Source organism: Hemitrygon akajei, chromosome 8 (assembly GCF_048418815.1).
Source record: "Hemitrygon akajei chromosome 8, sHemAka1.3, whole genome shotgun sequence".
In the NCBI taxonomy this organism is placed as follows: domain Eukaryota; kingdom Metazoa; phylum Chordata; class Chondrichthyes; order Myliobatiformes; family Dasyatidae; genus Hemitrygon; species Hemitrygon akajei.
Window position 1 is genome coordinate 155,435,635 of NC_133131.1, and position 26,883 is coordinate 155,462,517.

Below are 26,883 nucleotides of genomic sequence, written 5' to 3' on the forward strand. Positions count from 1 at the left end.
CACTGTATCTCAGTACATGTGAGAATAATAAACCAATACCAGTCCCTGAAACAAAGTTGAGGGTGACTGAACAGAATTATATGAATTCATAAGAAGTAGTGATATGGGTAGATGGTCAGAATCTTTTTCCCATGTTATGAGTATCAAAAACAAGAGAACATGGATTTGAGGGGATAGTTATCCCAGCAACCACTAGAAGTTCAGAAAACTTAGGCAATTAACTGTACTGTCATTACTTGTACAAACTCTTTCAACAGTTACTCAGCAGGTCGGGCAGCATCCGTTGAAAGGAGCAGTCAACGTTTTGGGCTGAGACCCTTCGTCAGGACTGAAGAAGGAGGGGGCAGGGGCACTCTGCCTCCTCTTCTAGCTGCTTGTCACCTCTCATGATTCTGCCTTCTTCTACTAACCATAGTGCTTTCCCCTTACATTCCTCCTTCACCTCTCCTGCCTATCCCCTCCTAGCTTCCCCTCCCCCACCCCTTGATCTTTCCTCTGATTGGTTTTTCACCTGCACCTTCCCCCTCGCCCCACCTTCTTTATAGGGCCCCTGTCCCTTCCTCCTTTAGTCCTGACGAAGGGTCTTGGCCCGAAACGTTGACTGCTCCTTTCAACGGATGCTGCCCGACCTGCTGAGTTCATCCAGCTTGTTTGTACGTGTTGATTTGACCACAGCATCTGCAGTGTACTTTGTGTTTAACTTTCAACAGTTCCTTTCAAACCCTTGGTACTAACCATGCCAGAGGTTGTTTTGATGCTAGGTGTTAGTCATTGCTCGGGGATGATAATTTTGCTTCTGGATCAGCATGCTAATGTGTTCAACTAATACTCTAAAAGACGACAATATAAATTGATGAACATTACCTCTATTCCTAACTTTTGGATAGGAGTACCTTGTGCCTCTTCTTGAGTAAGAGTAAAAGTTTCCTGAATTTTACTTGCAGGAATGCAGAGAAGTTGTCCGAATGCCTAGGCCACTGTATATTCTTTTACCAGCGTAACTGAAATAGATTTATCCACCCATTGATGGTAGCTGTACTTAGTTGTCTGCTACATTCTCTTAAGTTATAACAGCTGTTTCATTGCTATAACAAGGGTTTTATGATGTTTTAAGCTTAGAAACATAGAAAACTTACAGCACAATACAGGCCCTTTGGCCCACAAAGCTGCGCCGAACATGTCCTTACCTTAGAACTACCTAGGCATACCCATAGCCCTCTATTTTTCTAAGCTCCATGTATCCATCCAGGAGTCTCTTAAAAGACCCTATCGTTTCTGCCTCCACCACCGCTGGCAGCCCATTCCACGCACTTACCACTCTCTGTGTTTTTAAAAAAAAACATTGACCTCTGATATCTCTTCTGTACTGACTTCCAAGCCCCTTAAAACTCTGCGCTCTTGTGCTAGCCATTTCAGCCCCGGGAAGAAGCCTCTGACTATCCACATGATCAATGCCTCTCATTAGCTTGTACACCTCTATCAGGTCACCTCTCATCCTCTGTCGCTCGAAGAAGAAAAGGCCGAATTCACTCAACCTATTCTTATAAGGCATGCTCCCCTATCCAAGCAACATCCTTGTAAATCTCCTCTGCACCCTTTCAATGGTTTGCACATCCTTCCTGTAGTGAGGTGACCAGAACTGAGCATAGCTTGTGTGAAATTTGCTCTGTAAATGGAACCCTAACTGGATAGAGATCATAAGGCAGTCAATATAAATTAGGAAAGAAATTATGCAAAATTCACTTTAAAAACAGTTTTATTTAGCCACTTGTGTGTCAAGAATTGGAAAGATTTTCAGACAAGTATCTTAGAAATTATACCTGTCCCCAACAGGTATATTGAGCAGGAGCACTGCTGTTCATTAAAGGCAAAGACTAAAATTTTTAATAACTATACATAGAAATTTCTCTGTATTTTACATAAACTAGAAAATAGTCTGTTACCACTATTTTTCATAACATGAAGCCATGTCATCTGCACATGTATTAAGGTAAGAGATAAACAAAAGATGACTTTTATCACAAGTTTTCTAAGAGCAAATTCATAATTCCATAGTCTAGATTTTCTGATAGTGATGCAAGTTCTTTAAGGGCAAATTTAATTACTGAACTACCACAATATACAGGTGCCCAAACTGAATATAATTTCTCATGCAAACAGGCTGAGGGCTGAATTTCCAGTTTACACAGTGGAGAGAAGTTTCTCGCTTTAATCTCTTGATTGCTGTAATGGAAAAGGGTTCACATATTAAACAACACACTAAATGCTGAAGGAACTTAGCAAATTAGGGAGCATCTATGGAGGAGAATAAACGGTCGATGTTTCAGAACTGATGAAAGATCTTAACTATTTAGTCCTCTTTATCTATGCTGCCTAACTTGCTGAGTTCTTCCAGCATTTAATGTGTGTTGCTCAAAATTTGCAGAATCTACAGAATCTCTTGTGTTGATGACTTATAAAGCAGGCTTTAACGTGTCGAAATTCTGTATAAATTATTGTATTTGAATTTAATGTTTTTTTAAAAAATAAGAACTTTTCAGTATTATAGGATATGTGTTGTAATCCTGGTTTCGGTTGAGAATTGGTGAGTTCCAGGTGGAATTAAAACACCTGCCATATTATCAGACAGGAGAAGGGAATATTCTTTCATCCTTGAAATTTTAACTGAAGCTTAATTCTTGTTCTTGTATCAGAAGGCCATAATTTCGTTCACCCTTCTGTCAGAGAGGTGGAGTAATGGGAAATCCACAAAGTACCCATCAAAAAGATCAAAGATCTTTCAAAACCCTCCAATGTTTTTGTGGATCAGGTTATTTTCCTCGGTTTTGTTTAATAGACATTGCAGTAATGTGTTAATGAATGTAGCATCTTATCAAATCACTGTGTGTATATATACAGTCTGTGCATATATGGATATGTGTGTATATGTAACTATATACAATATGCATCCATTAGCAGCTTGAATTAACTTTAATCAGTTAGGCTTGGAGAGTCAGTTAACTTTTGATTTTTATTAAGAAGGTCTGGAAGGTATTTGTCACAATATCAGAAATCATTTGAACTTGAAACAAACTACATTTGGATTCCCCTCAACCACTTGGGCTCTTTTGTATACTGATCTATACATTGAATTGATTTAGTCAGCTTTGTTTTACATCCCTAAATTTTTTTTACCTCATAAAGGCTATAATTTTAGGGAATAGATTGCTACTTAACGCTTCAGTTATTACCCTTCAAACATTAGGCCCCTAAACTGGTATGAATAACTTCATTCACCACTACTCTAACTGATTCTATGATCTATGATCTCACTTTCAAGAACCCATTACAACTCATGTTCTCAGTAGTATTTTTACTTGCACACACACACAAAATGCTGGTGGAACACAGCAGGCCAGGCAGCATCTATAGGGAGAAGCACTGTCGACGTTTCGGGTCGAGACCCTTCGTCAGGACTAACTGAAAGGAAAGATAGTAAGAGATTTGAAAGTAGGAGGGGAAGGGGGAAATGCGAAATGATAGGAGAAGACTGGAGGGGGTGGGGTGAAGCTAAGAGCTGGAAAGGTGATTGGCAAAAGGGATACAGAGTTGGAGAAGGGAAAGGATCATGGGACGAGAGGCCTAGGGAGAAAGAAAGGGGGAAGGGAGCACCAGAGGGAGATGGAGAACAGGTAGGGTGATGGGCAGAGAGATAGTGGGAAAAAAGGGAGGGGGAAAAACTAAATATATCAGGGATGGGGTAAGAAGGGGTGGAGGGGCTTTAACAGAAGTTAGAGAAGTCAATATTCTTGCCATCAGGTTGGAGGCTCTTAAATACCCCTAATGTTTTGGCCTCCACCACCATCCCTGGCAAGTCACTGCAGGCACCCACAACCCTCTGTAAAAAAAAAAACCAAACAAACAAAAACAAAAAAAAACTTACCCCTGATGTCTCTCCTAAACTTCCCTCCCTTAACTTTGTACATATGCCCTCTGGTGTTTGCTATTTGTGCCCTGGGAAACAGTTACTGGCTATCCACCCTATCTATGCGCCTCATAATCTCGTAGACCTCTATCAAGTCCCCTCTCATCCTTCTACGCTTCAAAGAGAAAAGACCCAGCTCTGCTAACCTGGCCTCATAAGACTTGTTTTCCAATTCAGGCAGCATCCTGGTAAATCTCCTCTGCACCCTCTCCATAGTTTCCACATCCTTCCTATAATGAGGTGACCAGAACTGAACACAATACTCTAAGTGTGGTCTCACCAGAGATTTGTAAAGTTGTAACGTGACCTCTCTACTCTTGAACTCAATCCCCCTATTAATGAAGCCTATCATCCCATAGGCCCCCTTAACTATCCTATCAACCTGTGCAGCGACCTTGAGGGATGTATGGATTTGAAGCCCAAGGTCCCTCTGTTCATGCACACTCTTAAGTAACCGACCATTAACCCTGTACTCAGCCTTCTGGTTTGTCCTTCCGAAATGCATCACCTCACACTTATCCAGATTGAACTCCATCTGCCACTTTTCTGCCCAACTCTGCATCCTGTCTCTATCCTCTTGTAACCTTCGACAACCTACAGCTCCATCCACAACTCCAATCTTCATGTCATCTGCAAACTTACCCATCCTTCCGCCTCTTCATCCAGGTCATTTATAAAAATCACAAAGAGCAGGGGTCCCAGGACAGATCCTTGCGGCACTCCACTAGTCACCGACCCTCAGGCAGAATACTTTTCTTCCACTACTACCCTCTGCTTTCTTCCTGTAAGCCAATTTTTTTATCGAAACAGCCAAGGTTCCACTGATCCCATGCCTGATGACTTTCTGGATGAGTGTCTCGTGGGGGACCTTGTCAAATGCCTTGCTAAAATCCATGTAGAACACATCTGCTGTCCTACCCTCATCAATTTCTTTTGTTACCTCTTCAAAAAACTCTATTAGGCTCATGAGGCACGACCTTCCCTTCACAAAGCCGTGTTGACTATCCTTGTGTAGACTGTACTCCAAATACTCATAGATCCTATTCTTAAGAATCCTTACCAATAGTTTGCAGATCACCGACATAAGACTCACTGGTCTATAGTTCCCAGGATTCTCCCTATTACCTTTTTTAGACAAACAGACAGACAGACGTACTTTATTGATCCCGAGGGAAGTTGGGTTTTGTAACAGCTGCATCAACCAAGAATAGTGAAGAAATATAGCAATATAAGACCATAAATAATTAAATAATATTAAGTTAATCATGCCAAGTGGAACTAAGTCCAGGACCATCCTATTGGCTCAGGGTGTTTGACACTCCGAGAGAGGAGTTGTAAAGTTTGATGGCCACAGGCAGGAATGACTTCCTGTGACGCTCAGTGTTACATATCGGTGGAATGAGTCTCTAGCTGAATGTACTCCCTTGCCTAACCAGTACATTATGGAGTGGATGGGAGTCATTGTCCAAGATGGCATGCAACTTGGACAGCATCCTTTTTTCAGACACCACCGTCAGAGAGTCCAGTTCCACCCCCACAACATCACTGGGCTTACGAATGAGTTTGTTGATTCTGTTGGTGTCTGCTACCCTCAGTCTACTGCCCCAGCACACAACAGCAAACGTAATAGCACTGGCCACCACAGCCTCATAGAACATCCTCAGCATCGTCCGGCAGATGTTAAAGGACCTCGGTCTCCTCAGGAAATAGAGACGGCTCTGACCCTTCTTGTAGACAGCCTCAGTGTTCTTAGACCAGTCCAGTTTATTGTCCATTCGTATCCCAGGTATTTGTAATCCTCCACTATGTCCACACTGACCGCTTGGATGGAAACAGGGGTCACCGGTGCCTTAGCCCTCCTCAGGTCCACCACCAGCTCCTTAGTCTTTTTCACATTAAGCTACAGATGATTCTGCTCGCACCATGTGACTAAGTTTCCCACCGTAGCCCTGTATTCAGCCTCATCTTCCTTGCTGATGCATCCAACTATGGCAGAGTCATCAGAAAACTTCTGAAGATGGCAAGACTCTGTGTTGTAATTGAAGTCCGAGGTGTAGATGGTGAAGAGAAAGGGAGACGACAGTCCCTGTGGAGCCCCAGTGCTGCTGACCAAGGGAACTTGTTTCTTCAATCCTCCAGCACCTCCCCTGCAGCCAAAGAGGGTTCAAAGATCATAGCTACTGCTCCAGCGATCTCTTCTCTCACTTACCACAGGAACCTGGGGTATATCACATTCGGCTCTGGGGACTTATCAATCTTGATGTTTTAAGAAGTTCCAGCACTACTTCTTCCTTAATCTCCACATTGTCCAGCACACAGGCCTGTTCTATTTCGACCTCACCCTGATCAAGGTCCTTTTCACTTGTGAATACTGAAGCAAAGTATTCATTTAGGACCTCCCCAACCTCCTCTGCCTCCAGGAACACGTTGCCTTCTTTATCCTTTAGCAGCCCCACTTTCATTCTTGTCATCACATATGCATAGAACGCCTTGGGGTTCCTACATGCCAAGGCCTTCTCATGTCCCCTTCAGGCTCTCCTAAATCCTTTCTTAAGCTCCTTCCTGGCTACCCTATATTTCTCATGAGCCCCTCTTGCTTCCTGCTTCTTATATCTAACATATGCTTCCTTCTTCCTCTTGACGTGTTGCCTCACGTGTTTCGTCAGCCACGGTTCCCTTTTCCTACCATTTTTTCCTTGTCTCAGTGGGACAAACCTATCCAGAACCCAGCTCAAGTGGTCCCTAAACTTCCTCCACATTACTTCTCTGCTTTCACCCTTGAACATCTGTTTCTAATTTACTCTCACTAGTTTCTGCCTCATCCATTCATAGTTAGCCCTTACCCAGTTAAGCACTTTCCCATTTTATCTGTTTTTATCCTTTTCCATAGCAATGCTGAAGCTGAGGGAGTTGTAGTCACTCTCACCAAAATGCTCCCCCACCAAGAGGTCTGCCACCTGACCAGGTTCATTACCTAGAACTCGATCCAGTATGGCCTCTCCTCTCGTCGGCTGGTCCACATGCTGTGTCAGGAATCCTTCTTGAACACACCTGACAAATTCAGCCCCATCTATCCCCCTTGCAGTCAGGAGGTGCCAGTCAATATGAGGGAAGTTGAAATCACCCATAACTACAATTCTGTATTACCTTCACCTTTCTAAAATCTGCCTGCTTATCTGCTCTTCGGTGTCCAGAGGGCTGTTAGGGGGCCGATAGACTACTCCCAGCACAGTGATTGATCCCTTCCTATTTCTGACTTCCAGACTGACTCTGGACACTCCCTCTGTGTCCTCCGTTTCTATAGCCGTGATACTATCCCTGACCAGTAATGCAACCCCGGTACCTGCATCATCTAATACTGCCCTTCCTCCAGCCAAGTTTCAGTAACAGCCACAACATTGTAGTTCCACGTACTGATCCATGCTCTGTTCATCCCCTTTATTCCTAATACTCCTAGCATTGAAATAGACACAATTTATACCCTCTAACTGGCTACATTTATGTTTTGTCCCCTGCCTGTTCTTCCTCACCAACTCAGAACACATAACATCATACCCTTGTCCTTCTACCCTAATCCCTGCACTCACATTCTGATTCCCACCCCCCTGCCAAACTAGCCGTCCTTTTTGTACAGGTCAGACCTTCCCCAGAAGAGATCCCAATGATCCTGAAATCTGAACCCCTGTCCCTTGCACCAACTCTTCCGCCACTCATTCATCTGCCACAACTTCCTCTTCCTACCCTCTCTGTCTCATGGCACGGGCAGCAATCCCGAGATTACCACCCTTGAGGTCCTGCTTTTTAACTTCTTTCCTAACTCCCTATATTCCTTCTTCAGGACCTCATCCCTACTCCTATCTATGTCATTGCTCCCCATGTGGACCACGACATCTGGCTGCTCACCCTCTCTCCTGAGAATACCAAGAACGTGATCTGAGATATCACGGACCCTGGCACCAGGGAGGCAACAGACCATCTGGGATTCTCGATCTTTCCCACAGAACCTCTTAACTGTCCTAACTATCAAATTCCCTATCACTACTGCTCTCCTCTTTGCCCTCTTTCCTTTCTGAGCTGAGGGTCCAGTCTTGGTGCCAGAGATGTGACTACTACCACTATCACTACAACTACAACTAATCCACTGCGGGCTAGATTGGCGGCATTCAGATCTAACTGTCAAGGAAAATACAAAAGGTCCAGGTATGACTTCCAGAAAGCCATCTCACATGTGAAGTGGCAAATCCAGATTAAACTTGAATTACATCCTCGACACCTGTGGCAGGACTTGAATGCTGTCATCTCCTACAAAGTAAAAACAAGCAATGGATGGGATGGCCAGGTTGCGCTCCCAAATGAGCTTAATGCCTTTTCTGCTCACTTTGACTGACAAAACATGGAGTGCACCTTCATGAGCTCACACAGCCCTGGCAATCTGCGATTTCAGTTTTGGGGCCAACTTGAGAGATCCTTCAAGAGGGTGTTTGTTGTTGTTGTTCCTTTCTGTGCCTTGTGGCACATCAGGCAGCAACCTTTCAGTTTCTTTGGCATTTTTGTCTTCTTTGAGGCCAAGTTGCTAGTTCAGCATGGATGGAAAGCATGCAGGGAGCAAGCCAGATTTGAACCCAGAACCGCTCGCCTCGTATGCTAGTACACCACAGTTTGCTTTCAGGAGGATGAACCCGCTAAAAATCATCTAGCCCAGACAGTTAACCTGTTTGACTACTGAAATCCTGTGCTAATCAACTGGTTGGACTGTTTACTGATACCTTTTACCCTTCCCATCGGCAGTCTGAGGTACCCATCTGCTTCAAGCAGGCTTCAATTATACCAGTGCCCAAGAAGAACACAGTAACTTGCCGTAATGGCAGTTGTTCGTTAGAACTGAGGTGCATTTTGGATCCACATCAATTTGCCTACCATCATAACAGGTCAACAGCAGATGCCATTTCACTGGCTGTTCACTCAATCCCGAAACTTTGGGAAAGTAAAGATGTATACATTAGAAAGCTCTTTATTGACTACAGCTCGGCATTCAATATTATCATTCCCTCAAAACTAATCAATAAGCTTGAAGACCTCCTTGTGTAGCTGGATCCCCTATTTCCTCACTTGCTGACATCAGTCCTTTTAGATTAGCATCAACACCTCCACAATCTCCATCAGCACAGGTGCATCACAAGACTGTGTGCATAGCCCCCTGCTCTACTCGCTTTACACTTATGATTGTGAGGCTGAGTGCAGCTTCAATGCCATACTTCAGCTTGCTGATGACACCACTGTTCTTGGCCAAATCAAAGGTGGTGCCAAATCAGCATATGAGGCAGATTGAAAATCTGGCTGAGTGGTGTCATAACAACAACTCCTCACTCAATGTCAGCAAGAGCAAGGGGCTGATTATTGACTTCAGGAGGAGGAAACTGGAAGTCCATGTGCCAGTCATTTTGGAGGACCTGAGGAGGAGAGAGTAATTTTAAATTCCTCGGTTAATCATTTCAGAAGATTTGTCTTGGGTCAAGAAAACACTGGAACACCTGTACAATCTTAGAAGTTTGCAAAAGTTCAGCATGTCATCTAAAACTTTGACAAACTTCTATAGATGTGTGGTGGAGAGTATATTAACAGTTTGCATCATGGCCTGGTATGGAAACCCCAATGCCCTTGAATGGAAAATCCTACAAAAAGTAGTGGATACATCGCAGTCCATCACGGGTAAAGCCCACGCAACAATTGAACACATTAAGGAATGCTGTCATGGGAAAGCAGATCCATCATCAAGAACCCTCATAATCCAGGGCATGCTCTCTTCTTGCTCCTCCCATCAAGGTGGAGTATAGGAGCCAAAGCTCCCACATCACCAGGTTCAGGAACAGTTTTTACCTTTCTGTCATCAGGCTCCTGAACAAGTGCAGATAACTTTAGTCACGTCAATACCAAACTGATTCCACAACCTTTAGACTTGCATTCAAGAGCCCTATAAACCATGTTCTCAATATTTATTATTATTTATTTATTTTTTGTATTGGCATGGTTTGTTGCCTTTTGCACATTGGTTATTTGTCTGTTATCTCTGTGCATTTTTTCATCAATTCTACTGTGTTTCTTTGTATTTACTGTGAATGCCTACCTGAAAATGAATCTCAGGGTAGTATGTTGTGACATGTATGTACTTGAATAATAAATTTACTTTAAACTTTTTATATTTTGGTTTTATCACTTTCTATAGATAGATTGTGTATCCTTTGCTTTACTTTTGAACTCATCACTGAGGTTGGTTGTGTTGTGAATGCTTGAGCATACATTGCATCCTGCCTCTCAGATTATGTAGCTTATTTGGAAGGATCATTGGACGGGATTTGATTGGTCAAAATCGTATAAGAGGCTTACAAACCTGAAAATGAATTAAAGCACGTATAGGCCTCTCAGGCCCTCAAGCCTTAATTGCTACTTAGAAAAATAGTGGCTGATCAATTTCCTTTCAGCCACAGTTGCTTAACATTCCTCTAATCTCTTAGCCCTGGCTATTCTTATTAATTTATCTATCTCTCTCTGCCTTAATATTCAAAAACTCTATTTGGGTAGTTTTCAAGACTCCATCTTAAATATTAAGACACCTTATTTTTAAACAGTGACTCATTAGTTTTAGATTCTCCCACATCCTTTCCACATCCACCCTATTTAGACCTCTCCAGGTCCTACACCTCAATCAAGTCCTGAACTTTAGGGGATACGTTTAATGTGTTCAATTTTCCACATTAGTCAAGCTACCCATTCTAGTTAGCAATCTTCCAACCTGCATTAATTCCAATGTATTCATGACATCTTGCCAGTTGCAATTGTTTAGTGTTTCTTGTTGGCCATCCAGTCTCCTACCTACTTAAAAGTTCAGTATAGGCAGTATCATTTTTTAATTTTCTGAAGTAATCTGTGATGCAGCATTTTATCAAATGCACTATTCTTTATAATGGTATTTCACATTGGATTTTATTTAATTTTTAATTATCTGTAATTTTTTATCACTGATTTTTATTGCAACACCAACAAATTACATTCAATACAACCAGTTGCCGATTATATTTTGACTGTTTAACCCAGCCACCCCAACCCTCATCCCCACCCCCCTCTACCCTCTGTCTTTGCATACACAGACAGAGCATTCCTATTTTAACAGAAGATCTTTTAAGTTAGATATCAAATTTGTCCACATTAAGATTGTGTTTGGTCGTGCATCATTTACTCTTGCTGATGATAATTCCAGGTAAGAAATGTCCAAAAAGCTCCGAAGCCAGTGAGTACTTGAAATATCATGGAGAGGTTTCCAACGCTGGACTACAATCTTCTTAGCTGCAGTCAGACCTGCCAGCCCAATTTTGCGTGTTTTTTCCGTAAGGGAAAGGTAGGAGTCATCATTTAGAAGATGTACAGCAGGATCCATTGGTAATTGTACCCTCATTAGTTCTGTAAGAGTACTGATAACCTTCCCCCACAAACCAAAAATCCCTGGACATTCCCATACAACATGAATAAAAGAGCCAACAGTTCCATGGGGGCAAAATGAGCAATATAAGTCAGGAACTAGTCCCATTTGATGTCTAATTCTCGGTGTTAGATATGCTCTATGACAAAATTTCAAGTGCATATACCAATGATTTGGGTTTTTCAAAGCACCGGCAGCATTGTCTCAAATCACATCCCAGTCATCCACATCTGCAGGACCTTGTGAACAAGATTATTGCATTTGATTATTGCCAGTTATTTCAGTTTTAAGACTCAAACATGTTGATTAGACAATATAATTTAAAGGCTTTGGAGATAAAAATTAATTTTCCTATATGAGCAAGAGATTACAGACCCTCCTGTCGTATCATTCCGGATCATTAACAAATGTTTATTTTAAACTAAGACTTTCTCAAAGAACTTGTTAAACTCTTCCACTTTCACAGGTTACTATTCCTTATGTCAGCCTTGCACACTTCAGTGTGCCCTTGAGCAAGCAAGCAAGCACACTTGAGCACACTCAAAGCCCTTGAGTCTTTCCATCTTGCAAGCCACCAATTTGCTCCTGACTTTTGCTTTGAGAAATTTGACTTTGCAGCAGCACTGTACAAATTTGATAAATCTCATTTGCATTGTAGTAAATGTAATTCATGGAATGTATGGTCAAGTCTGGCATAGTTTTCAGCTTTCTCGTGACTCAGTTGGACAGGATTTTTTTTGTTTTGCTGGGAGTTGTATCAAGCAGATTTCTCAAGCAAGACACACAAAATACTGGAGGAACTCAGCAGGTCAGGTGGCATCTATGGAAAAGAGTAAACACTTAATGTTCTGGGCCGAGACCAGTTTTGGCCTGAAATGTTGACTGTTTACTCTTTGCTATTGAATGCTGAGTAGCCCTGGTATTTTGATTCTTATAGTAGATTTTAAAAAAATCATGTGTTTCATATTGTCTTTGTTGAATGTGATCATGGTATTTAGATAATTGTTTTATTAAATCAAGGGAAGTGGACATCTTTGGCAAGCCTAGCATTAATTATCCCTCAATTACCTTTGGTGGTGCAGCATCTTGAGTCAATGCAGTAAAGGATCTCTTAGTGTTGTTGAGAGTTGCAGCATTTTGCCCCCGTACTATTGAACAACAGCCTAGTTAGCCACCCAGTTAATTCTGAACAGCAAATCTTTATCACCACCGATGGCACATCATTTATTTAAATACTGTATAATAACAGGCTTTTCTAGTGCAGCACACTTGTACTGCCCATTTACACCCATGTGACCAATTAAGCTACTAGCCCATACATCTTTGGAATGTGGGAGGAAACTGGAGCACTTAGAGGAAACCCACACGATCAAGGTTAGAATAAACAATCTCCTTACAGATAGTGGCGGAATTAACCCAGGGTTGCTGGCACTGTTATAATATGCCAACCGATTATGTAACTGTTCTGCCCTGTTATTGGTAGCTCTTACTGTTTTCTGTATTAGGTACACTTGCTACTTAATATTGCACACTGAATCTTGTTTGAAAATAGCGGTGATGGTGGGAACCTTGCAAAGACCATTAAGTTGATCATCCACTTTATACGGATTGTGATGATACTGAATTCGGCTAATCATAATCTGTTGTCTCCTGGAAGCCTGGTTATGAGTTGCTAGACAAAACCTGTTAATCTTGAAATTAAACTAGATAATGAAAGATGATCATTGCATCAAGAGAATTTTCTTCCCTTGTGGGCTACACAATAGAAAATTAGTAATATTGACATGGAAAAGTGAACCTTTGACTGTTAGATTGAGGACAAGGTCACAGAGATTACCTCAGCACTTCATGCTCATTCTAAGTGCTTTGTTCGTGCCATAAGTATGTGTTCACACCTATAATAGAGGGCAGCATAGCCAACACTGTATATACTGAAATTCACATTTCTGATTTCTAATGGAGAATCTTAATGCACTAATTTAATTATTTTGTGAATGGGGTACTGTAAATGCCTTTTTCTTTTCAGTATGTACTCCGGTTGGTCTCTCCAGAATGTTCACAGTAATGGGACAGTTACTTGTAAAGCCAACTGTAAGTAATCAAAATTACTAAGTATAATAATTCTGCTGTAAGGTGCTACTGTAAAAAGTGTCTCTTTGTAAATTGCCTTATGTACATACTGAAGATATTTTCAGATTCAGATACAGGTTAATTTGTCACATGTACATCATAATATGTAGTCAAATTATCATTTGTGTAAACAATCAACACTCCCAAGGATGTGCTTGGGGCAGCTTGCAAACATTACACATTAACATGCCCACAAGTTGTGCTATTGTTTTTTTTTGAAGGAATATATGCATAATAATATGTGCATTTCAGCCATGTATCTCTCATCACAAAGCATTCAAGCTTGACAGCTTCTGTCATATTTTGTTATATGCTCTAATTGGAATCACTAACAAGATCTGTAAGGTTGTAAGAGATCATCAGAAACTTGGACAAGCTTGTTGATGGTTTGATTTGTGAAATATTCCCTTATAAGGCCAACAAAAGAGCAAATGAGCTGGTAATTTTCAAGCCATGAATTTTTATATTATTTTCATTTAATCTCATTTCTGTTTTGTCTTATTCTCCATTTAAAATGTTTTTTATGTTGCTTTTCTGTAAGTTGGTAAATGTATAGTGATCACATTTGTTATTCTAGTGGAAATCGTTTAAAACAGAAGCTGTCAAACCAAATCAAATCCTAGTGTCACAATGTTACAACAAGCATGTCAATTCTCCATTTTATGCATTTTCAAGAGTTCAAGTATTAACGGATATTACATCCTATTGTGGTGTTTCTTTCTTTCTCCTTGGCCTCAGTTTGTAGCATTATAATAAGGCAAGAATATAAATTGGAATATGATGATTATCAGTTGAATCAGTGTTAATCCTTCTACCATACTTGTGATTCTTTCAAATTTTCTTTTTATTTTCCTTCTACATCTCTGATCTGAGTTAAACAGCATGGAAATAGGCCCTTCAACCCAACTGGTCTGTGATGAATGAGGTTCTCCATTCAGTCTAGTCTTATTTGCCAGGACTTAGACCATAATCTTCTAAAGCTTTCCTATCCATGTACCTGAGCAAATGTTTAACAGTAGTTATTGTACTTCCTCTGGCAGCTTTTTTTTAAAAAAAAGCAACACCTGGCACTTATCCAAATTAAATTCCATTTGTCATTACTCCAGTCACATACTCAGCTGATCAAAATCCCAATATAATTTTTGATAGTCGCCTTTATTGTCCACTATACCATGTGTTTTAGTGCCATCTGCAAACTTATTCACTGTGCCTTGTACATTCTCATCCAAGTCACTGATATAGATGATGAGCAATGGGGCTAGCAGTGATTCCTGATGCAGGTCACTAGTCATAGCATCCAGACAAGGAACAAACTTCCACCATCACTGTCAACTTTCCACTTTAATCCATTTGTCAGTTTTGTCTGGATTCCTTGTGATCTAACAGCCTACCATGTGGTACCTTATCAAAGGCCTTCCTGAAGTCCTTATAAACTGAATCTACTGCCCTCATTGGCACTGTTCATCACCTCACCAAAAAAAAATCAGTCAAGTCCAAAAGAAATGATCTCCCACACACAAAGCCTTTTTGTCCTTACAGCGATCCTTTTCAATGTTTTTCCATCCTGCAATAACTCTTACATGCCCATCAACTTCCTCTTGATTCTTTTTCACATTAGTCATCAAAGGAGTAATTTCAATTTACTAAGTAACCCACAAGTGTGTCTGTGAGATAAGGAGGAAACCAAAAAAATCGAAGGAAATGCACACAATCATGGAGAGAATGTGTAAACTCAACATAGGTAGCACTTGAGGTGGGATCAAAACTGGTTTCTGAAGTTAACTGCTATGTTGCCCTGGTACATGTGTTGACTATGAATAGAAAATGGGAAATCTGAACTAAAAGCAAAAATACTAAAAATTCCATTTAAATCAGGCAGCATTAATTTAAAGTAAAACATAGTTCATCTTTTAATTTCAGCTGAATTTCTTAACTTGCATATAAGCTGTGTGAGGAGTGTGAAGGGCAAGGCAATATTATCAAAAATTGTGGCTGGGGTTGTGCAGATAATCTGATTAATGGGGCTACTTAAAGAGGAAAAAAGGAACAAAAATGAGAGAGATTATATATGGTATACTTTGATAATAAATTTACTTTGAACTTTGAGCTTTTTGAAGAAACAAAAGAACATGCAAAAAGTGTAAACAAGAGTTGTGCAGTTTGAATTGAGAGAAAAGTTGAACTAGTATTACAGATTCAGTAAAAATGGGCTGTTCTTTTGAAGGAGAACATGAATTTGCTGAAGTTGGAAAATGTTTATCCATGAAAAATAAATGAGATGTGACCGATGACTCTTGAATGATGTGAAAACCACTGTTCTGTAGTTGTTCTATTATGCCCTGGGTTCTGATAAGTTGCTTTATAGCTGTAATGTTGGTGTATTTTGTAAAGTTGATGCTGAATTCTTTCAAAATGAAGAATATTGAAGCCAGAGGGTAAGTCTTGCACTGGATACTCCAGCTAAAGATGCACATGATCAACCCTAATTTTTATTTCCTCTTTTTTTTTAAACTACAATTCTATTGATGTTTTCAATGTTTGAGAGTATAAATAAATTAATGTTTCAGCATTTTGATCCAATGTGCAAAAAAGATAATTGTCCAAATAGAATAATGTTGCAAATAGTATTTGTTTAATGTAAAGTAATGTGCTTTCATAAGCACAAGTTTTATGCATTTGGATTTAATTTGTAATAATTTCAACTTGTCTCTATTGTTCTAGTTGGGTTTCTTCCATTTCAACTGTCAACTAACAAATAATTCAGTTGAAAATAGAAAATTAAATATTAATTATTCATTTAAAAAGTCACCAAAGACTTTTTGTGCTTGCTTTCTGCTGTGGTGCTGTACATGCCAAACTACCCATTTTTTCATTCACTTCAATTAACTGTAAAGTCCCTAATGATTTTCAAAAAAAAAAGAAACTTGTACCCAAGTCAATGTACCAAAAGCACTGATCTTGTCCCTTTGGAGAATGCTTAGAATACAGAGACTTTGATGGAAAAGCAAATGCGTAAGATGTAATAAGAAAGTTTTGCAGTTATTATTGTTGTTGGATAAACCTAAAGCGGCAGTCTATGTGTGCAGTCCTGAAATAATTACTAGCTGATCTGGATATTCATCATGATCACTCCTGATAAATTCATTCCAGTCCCAGCATTGGACCCCTAGTTACATTCAGTTGACTAAATTTAGCAGGTTACATAGTTGCATTCTTGTCATCAGATTCCTAGAATGGGAGCTCTAATCCATTCACTGTCAAGTGGACAGAGGAAGGTTTTGAGAATCTATTCAAACATCCCATAAAGAAATGCAACTGACTGATGGAAATCTTTGCATGACCACTCAGTGGAGGAGGAGAATTTGGAATGATCAGTATCAGGTTTAATATTACTGGCATATGTTAGTGAAATTTGTTATGTGGCAAAGGTACATTGCAATACATAATAAAAACTTTACTGTGTGTGTGTATAAAATGTTAAATTAAATAAATAGTGCAATAAGAGAAAACAATAGTAGGGAGGTAGTGTTTATAGGTTCAATGCCCATTCAGAAGCAGCAGAAGGAGCACATTACCTCATAATCCACCTTTTCCCATCAGTGGCAGTCTCTGGATCCCAGATTTTTCTCATTGGCTATCTCAGCAGTTGATGCAAGTTATCCTCGATCCCAGGAAGTTACCTAAGATGGGTGGTAATGTCAATTTACACGTATGTTCACATCTTCATTGAGGGTCCTGTTCTCTCACTGTTAGCCTCATACTTGGCACAGTGCATGTTAAATAAATTAAAAAGTTATTAAGCTCTAATACAGAAACATACTGTTCAGTCCATTTAGTCCATGCCAACCTGATTTTCTGCTGAGTCCATCTACCTGAACCTGGAGCATAGACCTCTATACTTTCATCCATCTGAACTTCTGAAATGTTACCAGGCACTGTCAGTAAGAGGATGTGGTGTTGTAATGTTAATCAAGGAGTCCATTACTGCAATAAGGAGATAGGATATCTCAGCAAGTTCTTCAAGTGAGGTCATATGGGTGGATCTCAGAAACTAAGGGCATATTCACAGAAAATAGGAACAGGAGTAGGTCACTTGACCCATTAAACATATTTGGCTATTTGTGATCAGGTGTCACTGATAAAATAATTAAGGTTACAATGAATACCAAAGAATTTGAGTACGGTAATAACCAAAAGTGTAACTGAATCTTTCTTAAGAGCTTCAGAAAGAAAATACAAAGAACTGGAGGATGTCATAACATTAAGCAAGGAATAATGTAAACTGGAATACCATAGTTCAAACTTCAAAGTAAATTTATTATCAGAGCACATACACCACATGCAATTTGAAGATTCTTCTTCTGTGAACATACTTAGCAAATCTATAGAACAGTAACTGTAAACAGGATCAATGAACAACAAATTGCAAATGCAAATATAAATAAATGGCAATAAATAACGAGCATGAAATAACAAAATAAGAGTCCTTAAATGAGTGTAGTTATCTCCTTTTATTCAAGAGCCTGATGTTAGGGGTAGTAACTATTCTTGAACCTGGTTGAGGAGTCCTGAGGCACTTGAACCTACATGATGGCAGCAGCAAAAAAAAAGAGCATGACCTGGGTGGTGAGGACTTTTGTTATTGGATGCTGCATTCTTATGACAACGTTTCATGTTGTTTTATTCATGATGTACTGGGCTCAATCCACTACTTTTTGTAGGATTTCCTGCTCAAAGGCATTTGTGTTCCCATGCCAGGCCGTAATGCAGCCAGTCAGCACACTTTCCACCTACACATCTATAGAAGTTTTCCATAGTTTTTGATGACAGGCTGAATCTCCACAGACTCCAGTGGAAGTCGAGGTGCTGTCATGCTTCCTTAGCAATTATATTTATATGATCAGTCTAGGACATGTCTTCTGGGATAGTAACACCTAGGAATTTAAAGTGACTAGAAACATAGAAAACCTACAGCACAATACAGACCCTTCAGCCCACAATGCTGTGCTGAACATATACTTAAGAAATTACCAAGGGTTACCCATAGCCCTCTATTTTTATAAGCTCCATGCACCTATCCAAGAGTCCCTTAAAAGACCCTATTGTATTTGCCTCCACCACCGTCGCCGGCAGCCCATTCCATGCACTCACTACTCTGCGTTTAAAAAAAAAACTTACCCCTGACATCTCCTCTGTACCTACTTCCAAGCACCTTAAAAGTGTGCCCCCTTGTGTTAGCCATTTCAGCACTGAGGGAAGAAGCCTCTGACTATCGACATGATCAATGCCCCTCATCATTTTATACACCTCTATCAGGTGACCTCATCCTCCGCTGCTCCAAGGAGTAAAGGCCAGGTTCACTCAACCTGTTCCCATAAGGCATGTTCCCCAATCCAGGCAACATCCTTGTAAATACGAGGAAATCTGCAGATGCTGGAAATTCAAGCAACACACTCAAAATGCTGGTGGAACGCAGCAGGCCAGGCAGCGTCTATAGGGAGAAGCGCTGTCGATGTTTCGGGCTGAGACCCATCCTTGTAGATCTCCTCTGCACCCTTTCTATGGTTTCCACATCCTCCCTGTGGTGAGGTGAGCAGAACTGAGCACAGTACTCCAAGTGGGGTCTGACCAGGGTCCTATACAGCTGTAACATTTCCTCTTGAACTCAATCACATGGTTGATGAAGACCAATGCACTGTATGCCTTCTTAACCACTGAGTCAACCTGTGCAGTAGCTTGGAGTGTCCTATGGACTCGGACCCCAATATCCCTCTGATCCTCTGCACTGCCAAGAGTCTTACCATTAATACTATATTCTGCCATCAAATTTGACCTACCAAATGAACTACCTCACACTTAACTCGGTTGAACTCCATCTGTCACTTCTCAGCCCAGTTTTGCATCTATCGATGTCCTGCTGTAACCTCTGACAGCCCTCTGTACTATCCATAACACCCCCATCATCAGCATATTTAGTAACCTATCCCTTCACTTCCTCATCCAGGTCATTTATAAAAATCACAAAGAGAAGGGGTCCCAGAACTGATCCCTGAGGCACACTGCTGGTCACCAACCTCCATGTAGAATATGACCTGTCTACAACCACTCTTTGCCTTCTGTAGGCAAGCCAATTCTGGATCCACAAAGCAATGTCTCCTTGGATCCCATGCCTCCTTACTTTCTCAATAAGCCTTGCATGGGGTACCTTATCAAATGCCTTGCTGAAATCCATATACACTACATCTACTGCTCTTTCTTCATTAGTGTATTTAGTCACATCCTCAAAAAATTCAATCAGGCTCGTAAGGCACGACCTGCCCTTTACAAATACATGCTGACTACTACTAATCATATTATACCTCTCCAAACGTTCATAAATCCTGCCTTTTAGGATCTTTTCCATTAACTTACCAACCACTGAAGTAAGACTCACTGGCCTATAATTTCCTGGGCTATCTCTACTCCCTTTCTTGAATAGGGGAACAATATCTGCAACCTCCAATCCTCCGGAACCTCTCCCGTCCCTATTGATGATGCAAAGATCGTTTCTCAGCAAGCTCTTCCCTCACTTCCCACAGTAGCTTGGAGTATATTTTGTCCGGTTCCAGTGACTTATCCAATTTGATGCTTTCCAAAAGCTCCCAGTACATCCTCTTTCTTAATGACTATATGCTCAATCTTTTCCATCCACTGTAAGTCATCCCAACAATTGTCAAGGTCCTTTTCCATAGTGAATACTGAAGCAAAGTATTTATTAAGTACCTTGGTTACACCTTCCAATTCCATACACACTTTTCCACTGTCACACTTGATTGGTCCTATTCTATCCTCTTGTTCTTCACATACTTGTAGAACGTCTTGGGGGTTTTCCTTAATCCTGCTCACCAAGGCCTTCTCATTGCCCCTTCTGGCTCTCCTAATTTCATTCTTAAGCTCCTTTCTGCTAGCCTTATAATTTTCTAGATCTCTATCATTTCTTAGTTTTTTGAATCTTTTGTAAGCTTTTCTTTTTTTCTTAACTAGCTTTTCAGCAGCCTTTGTACACCATGGTTCCTGTACCTACCATCCTTTCCCTGTCTCATTAGAGAATGCCACGCAAATGTCCCCTGAACATTTGCCATATTTCTGCCGTACATTTCCCTGAGAACATCTGCTCCCAATTTATGCTTCCAAGTTCTTGCCTGATAGTTTCATATTTGCCTTTACTCTATAATTAAATGTTTTCCTGACTTGTCTGCTCCTATCCCTCTCCAATGCTGTGGTAAAGGAGATAGAATTGTGATCACTATCTCCAAAATGCTCTCCCACTGAGAGACCTGACTCCTGACCAGGTTCATTTCCCAATACCAGATCAAGTACAGCCTTTCCTCTGTAAGCTTACCTACATAGTGTGTCAGAAAATCTTCCTGAACACATCTAACAAACTCTACCCCATCTAAACCCCTTGTTCTAGGGAAATGCCAGTCAATATTGGGGAAGTTAAAATCTCCCATCATGACAACCCTGTTATTTTTGCACCGTTCCAGAATCTGTCTCCCTATCTGCTCCTCGTTGTCCCTGTTACTATTGGGTGCTCTATATTAAAAAAAAATCCAGTGAAGTTGTTGACCCCTTCCTGTTTCTAACTTCCACCCACAGAGACTCAGTAGACAATACCTCCTCCATGACTTCCTCTTTTTTTTGCAGCCGTGACACTATCTCTGATCAGCAGTGCCACACCCCCACCTCTTTTGTCTTCCTCCCTGTCCTTTCTGAAACACCTAAAGCCTGGCACTCTTAAGTATTTATTGATCAAAAGTACAGAAAGATGAATTCAAATGGTCAACACACAATCTGCTGGAGGAACTCAATATGTTGAGCAGCATCTGAGGGAGGAAAATATTGTCGACATGTTAGGTCGAAGCCCTACATCGTAACTGAGAGGTGAACTGGCCAGCACAAAGAAGAAAAGGGGATTGGCAAGAAAGGATTCTGTGTTGATGGTGGACTGAAGAAGGTGTAAAGTGATGGGGCAGGTAGTTCAGAATCAGGTTTAATATTACCGGCATATGCCGTGAAATTTGTTGTCTTTGCGGCAGCAGTACAGTGTAATACCTATTAATAGGAAAAAATGTGAACTATGGTAAATATATATATTAATTAGTTAATAAGTACTACTAAAATAGAAATAAACTAAGTAGTGAGCTAGTGTTCATGGGTTCAATGTCCATTCAGAAACTGGTTGGAAAATGAAAAGAAACTGTTCTTGAGTTGTGGAGTTTGTGCCTTCAGGCTTCATGATGGTAGCAGTGAGAACAAGGCATGACCTGGGTGATGTGGGTCCTTAATGATAGATATTGCTTTTTGAAACCTCACTCCTTGATGTTCTGGATATTACTGAGGCTAGTGCCTTGATGGTGCTGACTGAATCTTATTTCGATCCTGTGCAGTAGTCCTCCAGACCCTCACACTGCCATACCAGACGGTCATAGAGCCAGTTAAAATGCTCCACAGTACTGATGTAGACATTTCCAGGTAAGGGAGGTGAGCAAGGGTGGAATTGGAAGACTCTGGCAGGTGAATGGTAGATGTAGCCAGCAGATGAGAAAGAGTAAAAAGATGAGAAAACATGATAGAGTAAGATTGGGGGGGGGGGGGGGGAAGATTTGTGAAGGTGGATGACAGCTGCTGGAGAGAGAGGAGCAGGAACACGAAGTGCTATCAGAACTGGATTCATATAAGGAAAAGAGATTAGAATGAGAGACCCATTGGAGCAGCAGGGAGAGGTAATCAACAGTTGAAACCAGAGGGAAAAATAACCAGTGTGTGAAGTGGCTGGATGGGACTAGAAAGGAGGAGTGGACAAAAATGCATGAAGGGAGGCTGAGAGGAGGGTAGGAAGAGGATCAGCAATGGGAGATCAGAAGGAGAAGAGGGAAGAAAAGGTAAGGGGAGAGGAAGAGAGGTAAAAGGGAGGGGGACTCAATGCTATTGGGTTGTGGAGTACCTAGGTGGAATATAAGGTGATGCTCCTCTAGTTTGCATTTTGCTTCAGCCTGGTTGTAGAGAAGACCAAGATGCACAGGTTAGTGTGGGAATGGAGAGGGGATTTGAAATGATTGGCAGCTGGGAGCTCAGGATGGCCATTGTGGATTCAGCGTAGGTACTCTGCAGAATGGGTGCCGAGACTGTACTTGATCTCATTGATGTTGAGGCCACACTGGGAGCACTGAATGCAGAAGACAAGTTTGGAAGAGCTCATGTGAACCTTTGCCCCACCTGGAAAGATTGGTTTGGTCGTTGGATGGTGATGAGGGAGGAATTGTAAGGACAAGTGTTGCATCTTCTGCAACTCAAATGATGACAGGAAAGAAAAGTTATAATTATTAGGTAAGGCTGGAGTATTTGGGAGTTTAAACAGTTAGAATTTTTGAGCAGAAGAAACACAAAAGATCATTTTCCAGTTGGTAAAATGGTCTTGAAAGGTTTGGAATTTCACTCGAGATACAGTAATATATAATATTTTACCAAGAGCTTATCATAAACAATGGTTGAAAGATTTTTTTTTACAAAATGACACTGAACAAATAATTTAAAAAAGTATATAAGCTATGCAAGGAAAATGCAAGAAATTGCATTTGGATAATTTCAGCTAAATTCCAGCTACCAGTTTTTAAATTCCCCCATGTTTGCTGGTTCAATGATGTAACAATTCTTTTAATTTTGTGGGTATTTCAATTAAAACTGTGACCAAGAACTGTTTTATTTAGCTTAACTGTTTATAATTTCAGATTTTAGAGGACCTGGATGAGCAAATCTATTGTACTGGCCTTCAGGAGGAAGCACTTATAAGGAGATTAAATGGTATGCAGTCCAGACTGGTAATTTTTTTTTTGCATTTTGGCAGATAACTGATAAGTTGCACTGAGAACAGATAATTTATTGAAATGATAAACTGCATGAAGCTCTCAGTTTTTAGAAGCAGTCTGATTTATATTAGAAACATTAGGCTTTGTAATGGGATTAATGGTCACAATTCCAGAAGAAAAGGAACAGAATGTACAATCAATTTCTATCACAGCCTTTATTAATTGATAACCAGATTAACTTTTAGCTCTTGGTTCTCCTGAGACGGTAAGAAAGCGTCTATGAACCTCCTATTGATGCTAATTATGAGCACTGTGAGAAGCAAGGAAGAGAAAAAATATATATTTTGCCTATTTGTGTATTGTCTGAATAGGCTTAATTACAAACCTATGAATCAGAAGTTGGCCACTCAGCTCCCTGTATCTGCTTCATTGTTAAATAAAATCATGGCTAATCTGATGTGACCAGTTCTAAATTCCCCAATAAAGGAAACATCTCTCCATATCCACCATTTCAAAAATATAGATGTTTCAATTAAATCCCCTCTCATTCTGCTAAACTCTAGCTGACACAAGTCTAGATTGTTTAACCTGCCCATTCCAGGAACTGGTCAAGTTGTTAATCTGCTCATTTGAGTAACTTGCTCAATGTTATTGTACCTGCCTTAACCACTTTCTCTGGCAGCTCATCTTCTGTGGAAAAACTTGCCCCTCAATTCATTTTTTAATCTTTTACTTCGCAAAACATAACATCTCCTCCTTGCTGACAATCAACGTTGGTGAATTTTCAAGAATGCATACTTATCCCACTGTTCTACCCTCTCTACACCCATAATTGTGTTGCTAGACACAGCTCAAATGCCATCTTTAAATCCTCCGATGAGACATCTATTGTTGGCAGAATTTGATGGTGATGAGGAGGTGTGCAGGAGTGAGATAGATCAGCTGGTTGAGTAGTGTTGAAACAACAACTTTGCACTCACTTTCAGTAAGACCAAGGAATTGATTGTGGAATGGGAAGTTGAGGGAACACACACTAGTCCTCATTGAAAAATCAGTAATGGAAAAGGTGAGGGTTTCAAGTTCTGATCTGTCAACATCTCTGAAGATCTATCCTGGGCCAACATATTGTTGCAAAGAAGGCACAACAGTGGCTATATTTCATTAGGAGTTTGAGGAGACTTGGTATGTTACCAAATACTATCACTAATTTCTACACATGTACTGTGGAGAGCATTCAAACTAGTTGCATCTTTGATATGAAAGGCCCACTGCACAGGATCGGAAAATGTAGTAGAAAGTTGTAAACTCAGCCTGCTCCATCATGACACTAGCCTCCCCAGCATTTTCAAAATGGTTAATATGAGAGGGCACAGTTTTAAGGTGCTTGGAAGTAGGTACAGAGGAGATGTCAGGGGTAAGCTTTTTAAGTAGAGTGTGGTGAGTGCATGCTGATGACGGAGGTGGATAAAATAGGGTCCTTTAAGAAACGCTTGGATAGGTACATGGGGCTTAGAAAAATAGAGGGCTATGGGTAACCCTAGGTAATTTCTAAAGTAAGTAAATACATGTTCGACACAGCATTGTGGGCCGAAGGGCCTGTACTGTGCTGTGGATTTTCTATGTTTCTAAAAGTCAATGCCTTAATGTCCATCATTAAGGACCAGCATCACCCAGGACAATAAGAAATAAATATATATATTTCTTTTTGTAATTTATTGTTTTATTATGCACTGCAATGTACTGCTGCTATAAAACAACATTTAGTGATTGATATTAAACCTGATTCTGATTCTACTTCTCACTTTTAATCTGTTTTCTAGTTTTGGTCGCCTTTCTCTGGGAACAAGAATGTTCATTCACCCTATGATTTTGTACACCTTTATCAGGTTACAGCTCAGTCTCCTACACACCATGGTTTTTAAAAAGAAAAGTCCAGGCCTGCCCAACCTCTCCCTGAAACTTAGCCCCTTGAGATCCTGGTAACATTATTATATACCTTCTTTGTACTGTTTCCAACTTAATGATGTCTTTGCTATATCAAAATACCTAAAACTGTATATAGTACTCCACATGTGCCCTCACTGATATTGTGTACCACTACCACATAAGGCTCTAACTCCTATACTCTGTGCCGTCTCTGGTGGCTGCCTTCGCTGCCCTGTCTTCCAACATCATGATTTCAGGGAACTATGTACTTGCATTCCCAGGTCCCAGGCATCCCTCAAGGTTAGGTAGTTGGACTCTCACCTATGAAGATGGTTATTGACTAGAGTACTTGAATGGTGTCTTTGTCTTGCTGCCTACGTGTCTGACATCTTTGTTTTCTGAAGAGTTGTAAATAGAATTAAATATTGGCCATGTCCTAAGAAAAACAGATGACCTGGAACTTCAAAGAAAATATGAAATGTAGTTTGTTTTGTAACAAACATATTTGGACTGCGTATACAATATTGATAGTTTGTGAACTTTCTACTGATAACTTATTTTTGTGCTTGTTATAAAAAGATGCACTGATAAATGTTTAACTGTGGGTGGCTTCATGGGCTGTGCACGTCCTCCACGTATAGATACATGAAAAGACATTGTGATGCTTTTAGCAGGCTTGTTGAACTTTCGATTATTCTTGTATATTTCATCCACTGGGTTAAGGCCAAGATGCTGTATGCACCAAGTAACTGGTGTATTGATGCAAAGTGACTGTTTACTATTTAAAGTAAAATAACAGCGAAGATCCAACGAATGATGATAATAAAACATCAGTTTTCTTCTGATAAAAACTTAGAGCTTATTGAACAAATGAAGATCAACTGATTTTCATGCCTTGAAAATATAAAAAGAAATTGTACTTTCATAGTGGATATTTGATGTTTTAGTCTTTATTTGGATTTTTAAAAAAAACTTTACCTAAATAAAAATTTAAAGATGTTTATATACTTGAGAAGGCAAAAAGAAGTACCATTTCTTATAATGAATAATATATCATTTTTGGCAATATATCCATTTTTAGACACAACTTCCAGTGTTTCTTGGTTTGACTGAGCACAAGTTTCATCTATTAACTTATTTGTCACCACAGTCATTTTGCATGGGTTATGTAGCCATGTGCCATTTTGCCCTACCAGTCATACAAATATTTTGTGTTTAACTTGTCTCTCTTGTCACCTTGATTTTTCATCTCCATCAATATTTATCCCCTCATTTATTTGGATTCCCAAGAAAAATACCTATATTGTTTGCCTGAATCACACCCTGATACTGAGCTGCACATTCTCACTAGTGTGAGTAAACTAAAGAAGTTTCTTCTGAATTCCTTACTTGTTTTTTGTTAGTTTTCATTAATGGTATGAGTGCCATAAATTGTATACAAAACACTTGGTAACCTTGTGAGGAATGAAGGCCTCAGGGAGATTTTAGTCATAGTCATGAACTACAAAAATGAACGAGCCCTTTGGGTCACCATGCCAACC

The 26,883-nt window shown here is 40.2% G+C and overlaps 1 protein-coding gene across 2 annotated transcripts in view; it reads left to right on the plus strand.

Moving 5' to 3' along the window:
* lmbr1 (limb development membrane protein 1) overlaps positions 1 to 26,883 on the plus strand; it is a 216,854-nt gene that overhangs the window by 86,529 nt on the left and 103,442 nt on the right. Inside the window, exons 8-9 of one of the 2 annotated variants that reach the window (XM_073054882.1) lie at positions 13,465 to 13,529; positions 23,339 to 23,411. The exons of the other annotated variant lie outside the window; for it this stretch is intronic. Coding sequence (XP_072910983.1) covers positions 13,465 to 13,529; positions 23,339 to 23,411 — 138 coding nt within the window. The remainder of the gene's footprint in view (positions 1 to 13,464; positions 13,530 to 23,338; positions 23,412 to 26,883) is intronic. 2 annotated transcript variants of the gene reach the window in all.